Source organism: Esox lucius, chromosome 21 (assembly GCF_011004845.1).
Source record: "Esox lucius isolate fEsoLuc1 chromosome 21, fEsoLuc1.pri, whole genome shotgun sequence".
NCBI lineage: Eukaryota > Metazoa > Chordata > Actinopteri > Esociformes > Esocidae > Esox > Esox lucius.
This window is the reverse complement of record NC_047589.1, coordinates 25,812,786-25,820,579: the sequence shown is the minus strand read 5'-3', so window position 1 is coordinate 25,820,579 and position 7,794 is coordinate 25,812,786. Positions and strand designations below refer to the sequence as shown.

The following is a 7,794-nucleotide window of genomic DNA, read 5'->3' as shown; positions in this document are numbered from 1 at the left end:
TTCTGTCTCTGTCAAATAAATTATCTATATTGAAGTATATTATTTGGACAGTCTTGGGGGGTGGGGTACCCTTCTCCGTGAGGCAAGGATAGCAGAATCTCCGACAACAACTGAAAGCCTACCTCTTCAAAGACTACCTAAATAATTACTGTCTGTTGCCTGCTTATTATGTATGCACTAACTTTATGTCACTCTGGAAAAGAGCGTCTAATAAATGATTAGGCTGTCTACTGCATGTACATGGCGCCAGGTCTTGACACTCTGACACACGCCTAACAAACACCCATCAACATCTTACACACACATTAAGTCAATGCAGCATGCACCAGGGCCGGCCCTACCCTTTTCGGGGCCCTATGCAAAATGTAGGCCCTGTTGGCTAGGGCCACTAGCAGACTGGGGCCCCCTAGAGGTTGAGGACCCTAAGCGACCGCCTATGTTGCTTATGCCTAGGGCCGGCCCCGTCTACGCTGTAGTCCCATGTGCAAAGGAAGTGAGGGAGACTTCACTGAAGTACTATGGAACCCACCCTATACCCCCTCTAGTGGATATCTATTACTAGGCAGACTCTCAACTCTGATTGTAGCACCATGATTTTTGCTTTAAATAATGATGGTTCGCTTAGTCCGCCGCTCAGAAATGTCTCCGCCCCCAGTGTATTTTGCGTACTTATGTACATAAGCTGACTATATGTACATACGGCCAAATTCTACTTTTACTAGATGTGCTGAACACGGGTCATTTTCGAGTTATTAACTGTATATCTGTTACTTTGTTCCATGTTTTGGTGCGGTGCGGTGTTTTAATGCATGACAGCAAACGTGTATCGCTTGTGACTTGCTTCTTCTAGTCTCATGTTATCGTTGCTATTTTTATCCGATCATCATCAGATTATCTACTGCCTCGTTCAGTAGCCGGAAACACCATGAGAAGATCTGCTATAATGTGACTGTGGCCAATAAACGTCGATTTTAGAGAGATGAGGGGATGAGTGAATGGGGGTCATTTCCTGTCCTTTGCTGCCCCCCTGTGTGAATGTCCTGGTTTCATCACAAAGATTATATCATGTGACAGTTTGGTCCCCACAGTTTTTCAGTGGTCTCCAAAAGGAAAACAGACTATTTCTGTCTTAGGGGTTAGGTTCAGGGTAAAACATTTAATTTGGGGGTTAGTCCTATAAATAAAACTGGGGTTATTTTTAGATTTTTAGACATTTAGGGTTATGGTTAGGTGTTAGGGGTAGATTAGGTTTGGGATGAATATTTGGTTATTGAAGTCAAGACCAGGGCTAGGATATGGCTATGGTTAGGATTAGGGTCAGGTTTAAGGGATAGCTAAAATAAGGTATAATTTATCTGGTCCCCACAAGGATAGAACAACAATATTTAGTTTGTGTGTGTGTGTGTGTGTGTGTGTGTGTTTGTGTGTTGGGACAGTTAAGCCTTTTGTTTTGCTACGTGGTCGAGTGAGTCACACAGAATGTGCTAGGGACAGCTGAAAGACCAGAGAGAGATAGTTGAGAGAAACAAAGCAATAATAAACCCACATTTTGTAATCCAGTATTTAATGCTGTAAAATTAACCATAAACTGTGTGTGTGTGCGCGTATACAAAAAGTTTGGACACACCTGCTCCTTCAAGGGTATATCTTTCTTTTTCTTTACTATTTTCCATGTTGTAGAATGATAGTGAAGACATCAACATTCGAAAACACTCAGTGTTAAATTGTTTAGATGTCACATGGAATCATGTAGTAACCTTGAACAAATCAAAATAAAATACATTTATATTTTAACTTCTTTAAAGTAACCACTCTTTGCCTTGATGATTGCTTTGCACACTCTTGGCATTCTCTCAACCAGCTCCATGAGGTAGTCACCTGGGAGCTTTTCCAACAGTCTTGAATGAGTTCCCACATACGCTGACCACTTCACAGCTGCTTTTCCTTCACTCTGCGTTCTGACTCCTCCCAATAAACTGATGCAGCATCCCATCACTTTCTGATTCACAAAGTCGCTGCTGACTGAGTTCAAGTAATAGATGTGTCTATTACTTGAACTCAGTGAGGCATTTATTTGGGCTAGAGTGAGTGTTGAGACACCCTTACCTTTTTGTACTATGCCAAGTAAGTAAAATGGTTAAGTTAAATAACTTGTTGATCGCGGGCTACAGTAGCCCACTCACACGTCCTTGCACCTGACAAATCCTAACACAACACAAAGGACCAGATCATGGGGCACTCTTAATGGACAGTGATCGTGTCCCCTAAACCTCACTTAAAAAATCCCACAATCCCTAACACTATTTTAGATGCACACTCCGAGACGACAGCTATGGATTTCGCAGGCTCCTGGTGACATCCTAGACTTTCTAGAGCAGTGTTTCCCAATCCTGGCGCCGGGGACCCGAGAGGGTGCACGTTTTTATTTTTGCCCTAGCACTCACACACCTGATTCAAATTTCAAGACTTGATGATAGGTTGATAACGTCAATTATGTGTGTAAGTGGCAGGGCAACATTTTAATCAGGTGTGTGAGTGCTACGGCAAAAAACAAAAATGTGCACCCCTTGAGGTCCCCAGGACCAGGATTGGGAAACACTATTCTAGAGTGATCCTTCAATGTTCCATCCCCAGTGGCTAGAGGCCATTCCCGTAAGTACCTATAACTTGAAAAGGAATTACAGAAGACTTGGTTATGTTTTTCAGCCATGTGCCCTAAGTGACCAAAGACCTCAGTGTCAGAGACCACGATTATTATTCCTGAAGGTTAGGCAAATTCCCACTTCTGGATACCACCCTCAAACAGACGGGCTTGTGGAAAGTTTTAACAAACCTTAAAAAGCGATGCTCCATAAAGTGACAGACCAGGATAAAAGGAACTGGAATCAGTTGAAATTCAACACTGTTGTTGTTTGCTCCTTGGGGTTACAGGCCGGGTGTTTTGTAAAAGCACTTTGTGACAACTGCTGACGTAAAAAGGGCTTTATGAATACATTTGATTGATTGACACCATAGTTGTTGTTTTTCATCAGTAGTACAGTGGGGCTTTGACCCTTTTCTCAGGCACCTCCTAGACATTGTGAAGGTGACCAGCCTGGCAGGCACAGCACAGTCCCATCGCCCTGGCGGCTGAAATGAGAGATGCAGAAGCTGTGGCCATTAGTAATGAGGAAACATGGACAGCAAATTCTAGGTGAAATCACTGTCCACGCATCTATTAATAGCAATGTATTGCAAACATTCTTCTTAATTCCTAAAGTGAACCGTTATGAACCTAATAAACCTACGGGACCAAGTACCGAGCATTTCAACAAGTAGAGCTATAGGGACTTATAACCTTCAATTTTTTCAACCTTCTACTGATGACAGAATGGGTGTTGAAAAGAGTGTTGAAATAAAAATAAAATTGAAACTAAATGACACTGTTGAGGCTTGGAAATACAGTGGGTAACAAACCAACAGGTAAATATTTAAACAAATGTGCAATCAGGCAGACACATTGACCTTAGATTGTTGATTAAAAATGTTTGTAGAAAAAAAAAAAGAAAAACGCTGCAATATTTAACGTTAGCTAGCCACTGTACCGTGTTTAGCCAAAGTCTCAGTTAAATACAACGAGGTGGAGCCAGCTAGGGCTTGTTGGAATCACAGGACCAGGGTCAAAGTGCAAGTCATAGTATGATGGCAATCTGACTTAATCACAGGCTGCCTGGTCTGGTAAGAATATGGTAATATACATGGCTTTCAAAACACATGCTTCTAGTCGATGGAAATTATAGTTCAATGGCGATTGATTTCATAACAGATTTTACCACACCTTCCCCTTAAGCCAAATAGATTATTATAAATGTAAAACCCTATTAACTCAATAACATTTAAGACAGACAACATACTTTGAATAAGACAAATTGTATTTTGCAAAGGTATGACTGAAATAACTGATCTCTTCTTGTGCAATAATGCATGTACAGTTTTTATAATATAGTGTATTTGTATGTTCATATTAATTTTGCTCTGATTGATGCGTTGCCACTTCCTTGAGAAATAATTTGTCAATTTGTGATGCCCATGACAATGCACCTCAGGGGGTTTCTGGTATATTGCCAAAACGACATTGCTAAGTTGCTGTATCAGGGCACTCTGCCTGCGTCGTGCCTAAGAACCGCTTTTAACCATCCTATAGTGGCCATACCACACCCCGTTCCGTAACTGGTTAGCCTTATTTCTGTAATAAAAAATAAGACAAAACATAACCCGTCCCACTTCACTTCCGAGTTTCCTGGTTACGACTTGCTCGTGAAGCCTGTCAACACAGTGCGTTCCTTTGGTGACGACAAGAGCCAATCTGCGGTAAACATGGTGTCGGGCTTGCTATTCCGGAGAGCATTTCTGACTGCGGCAAACACCAGCTGCCGACGTTCGCTCCTTACCAGAGGGCAATGTTGTAATTTCACGTCGTCGACCGTAAGATGCGAGTCCTCGCACAACTCTGGTAGGCTAAAGTTAACACCTGTCATGGTCCAGAGTAATGTTTATAATTGTTTACGGACCTATACTTGTTCGGTGTGACTGCTTTATATAAACCCCTCTATACCAAATGTTTTATTGGAATGAGGATTCAAAATAAATGCTAAAGTTATTTGCAGTGTTTTTCCGGAATACTCATACTTTTCAGTCTTTCCCTCTAAATATGGACTAATTTAGACCTTGGACTCCAGGTTTCGGGTAGGTTTAGTTTTTCATTGATTAGAACAGAAAACCAGCAGGCTACGGACCTCGGAGACTAAGAGTTGAACTGGAAGTCCAATGAATAAATATTAGCCATGCAACAGTTGAACCTAATGTGTTTCTTGCTGAAAGGGAAGTAGAAGGGTTTCAAGTCCATGCTGCCTTAGCACACGTGAACCAGAGGCAGGTTCTTTCAACCCACTTTGTCAAGCTCAGAGTAACAGTGATTAACCTAAAAGCAGCAATTCTAGAGAGGACCTCAAACATGTGGAATGTTGAAAAGACAGACATCACCAGGACATTCTATTAAAAGTGTGTGTGTGTGTCTGTCTGTGTGAGAATTGGTTGATCATTTGATGAAATATTTGTTTACTTCTGTTTGTGCAAATGCTCAAGTAATATAAACAACATGGGTACTCCAAGTCTAACACCGTCATTTCAACCAAACAGTTTAGTTTCCCTGAATTCCATTTGTGTGCAGTGGCCAGTTTATTAGGTAAACATAGTACAAGGTTGTAGACCTTTGCCTCCAGAACAGATCAAATTATTTGGGGCATGTGACATCTACAAGATGTTTGTTATGTTCCCAAGGGATCTTAGTCCATGCTAATGCAATGACATTGATCAGTTTCTGCAGATCAGACAGAATCCATCTAATCCCAAAAGATGCTCCTTTTGAGGTCCGGAGGTCTCTGCAGGCAGCCCCTAAACCGTGAACCCGCTGTAATGTTCCTGGAACCATTCTGAGACTCCATACGTTGTGACATGGAACGTAATCCTGCGCGACTCATTCACATAACAGAGGGTCAGCCGCAGACATGAAGAGCTCCACCCGGTGTGCAGTGATGTTCAGATGCACTGTGGCACTCAAAATTTGCTCAGTTGACATCAAGCTCCCTGAGGAAAATGTTCCCGCTCAAATCTCACGAAGTGTTTAGACACAGTGGCTGTTTCTGAGACACCGGAATCAACGTGTCTGGCGAAGCGACATTCCTGTTTGGAGTTGCAATGTTTTTTTTGTTCTGCCCATTCTAACATTCAGTCCAAGACACTGCTGCATGGCCCGTCGTCTGTAGAGGTTTCCAATTGATGTGTACGGGCAGGGTGGTGTAACCAACTGATGGGTGTCTGTAGGTTGAGTTGTTCCATTTGGCGCAGCAGTAAGATCATTGCCGTGCAGTTAGCTGCGTCATTGCCATGCCAGGGTTTTAATCCTGCTTGCTGATTGGCCCAGGGTTTCAGTGAAGGGAGGTGTTATTGGCCAGCACCATCAAGGTTTGGGTGGGGTTAGTTTAATTCAGTTGCCTTGCCCCACTGCGCTCTAGTGACGACTTGGGCCCCGCAGAAGTCAAGTAGAAGGATGGAGTGTGGGTTCCTTCCAGCATCTAAGGTTCCAGACGTCCCAGTTGAGCCAACAGCGTTAAAGCAATGGGTGGTGTGTCCAGGTTTAATGAGGCCTTTGAAGACAACATCTTGATGATGGATCCGTTACTATGTCCTGTCGATGTGCCCCAGATTCAGCGGTGAGCTACGAGGAGCTGAGGAACATGTTGTCCCACCACAGTGTTCAGCTATTTGACGTCCGCAACCCCGATGAGTTCATGTCTGGACGCATTCCTGATGCTGTAAACATCCCACGTGAGTGGACTGCACAAATCATGGGGTGTGTGTGTGTGTGTGTGTGCGCGGGGGGGCGGGCACACACACACACACACACACACATACATGCAATCTCTCAAATTGTTTGTGTTTGTGTGTATGCGCATGTGCATCAGTGGATCAGCTGGAGGAATCTCTGAAGCTGTCGCCAGAACACTTCCAACAGCAGTTTGTGGTGCAGGCTCCGGGGAAAGATGACGACAACATTGTGTTTCACTGCCAGAGGGGCAACCGGAGCCTCAAAGCCCTGGCCATCGCCCGTCAGCTGGGCTTCACCAGGTACAACACACCTCAAACTCTCTGGAGTACCGTTTACATCAGGGGGAGGTTTTCGTCCGCAATTATAAACGCCTAAAAGATCCTGTCTCTCCCCTCTCCTCCCCCATCCGTTCCCTGTCGCTCCTGCTTCTCTCACTCCCCTGACCTTTACCCCCCTGACCTTTTACCTTCCCTGTTGCTCCTGCTTCTCTTATTCACCTCTTCCTTTTTTCCCGCTGTCACTCCTCTACTCTTTCCCTTTTAATGTCGCTCCACCTTCTCTCCTCCCACCTCTTATCCCTGTCGCTCCTGCTTCTCTCACTCCACTGACCTTTACCCCCCTGACACGTCCTTCCCTGTCCCGTTCTCTCTCCTAGGCCTCGGCACTACCCGGGGGGATACAGTGAATGGGCGTCACATCAGGGAAATTGAGTCCCCTTCACAACCATGTGAACCATTTAATCTCACCGACACTTCCTGGGAACAATAAAGTTGTAAACAAAATCAAATCCTGAGTCTTGAGTTCTTCAGCCCCGGAACCCCTGCGTTCTACAGGTTTTGCAACAGAAGACCCAAACCAATCGTAAAGGGGCAGCTCAGTGCTGTTTGTCAAGAGCTACCATTTTCAGAACAGTTTAGTGAAACTGTTTATAATTCACCTGTTCAGCCACAAGATGGCAGCATTGTTTTATATGCCTCATAATAACTACGGCCGTTCTTTAACAATTACGCAGCTGTTGTTTATGACGGTCCGTTTTCTGGTGAGCGTTCACGGCCGATCGATGTCGATGGCCTGTGAGTAAATTTGACATTTAAGCAGCTGTCAAACACATGCCTAGCCCAAGGTCTCTACATCCCTCATTCAAGAGGAAAGTTCTCTCTCTCTCTCTCGGAAGGCCAATCTAATCTGGTGCGTAGGGCAACACAGTTGTACAATGGCAGAATAGTGGACTCAAATTTCCTCCACTTCGGGTGAATGTCACGTAGCAGTCTGTCCACTGGATAGGGGTCAGCACAGACTCGTGTCAAACTGCATGAAATGATATGCAGTCAGCATATAATGTTCCTCCTTTCTCGTTGCATGTGGTTGGCATCTCTCTCACTGTCGTGGATTTGAATACGGTGCACATATCAATACGGTCTCCCTCT

General features: G+C 44.2%; 1 protein-coding gene across 1 annotated transcript; it reads left to right on the top strand.

The window, feature by feature from the left end:
* The first annotated feature begins 4,245 nt into the window (after positions 1 to 4,245).
* On the top strand, positions 4,246 to 7,148 carry si:ch211-161h7.8 (thiosulfate:glutathione sulfurtransferase). Its single transcript, XM_010890044.4, has 4 exons — positions 4,246 to 4,492; positions 6,244 to 6,366; positions 6,504 to 6,666; positions 7,023 to 7,148. The coding sequence occupies exons 1-4, from the start codon at positions 4,357 to 4,359 to the stop codon at positions 7,075 to 7,077; spliced, it is 477 nt and encodes a 158-aa protein (XP_010888346.1). The 5' UTR covers positions 4,246 to 4,356; the 3' UTR covers positions 7,078 to 7,148.
* The last annotated feature ends 646 nt before the right edge of the window (positions 7,149 to 7,794 follow it).

What these genes read in the sequence shown, in the direction of transcription:
- si:ch211-161h7.8 (XM_010890044.4), top strand. Translation starts at nt 4,357, where the DNA reads ATGGTGTCGGGCTTGCTATTCCGGAGAGCATTTCTGACTGCGGCAAAC. An exon ending in CGAGTCCTCGCACAACTCTG is followed by an intron (nt 4,493 to 6,243) that starts GTAGGCTAAAGT and finishes GATGTGCCCCAG; the next exon opens with ATTCAGCGGTGAGCTACGAG. An exon ending in CGTCAGCTGGGCTTCACCAG is followed by an intron (nt 6,667 to 7,022) that starts GTACAACACACC and finishes TCTCTCTCCTAG; the next exon opens with GCCTCGGCACTACCCGGGGG.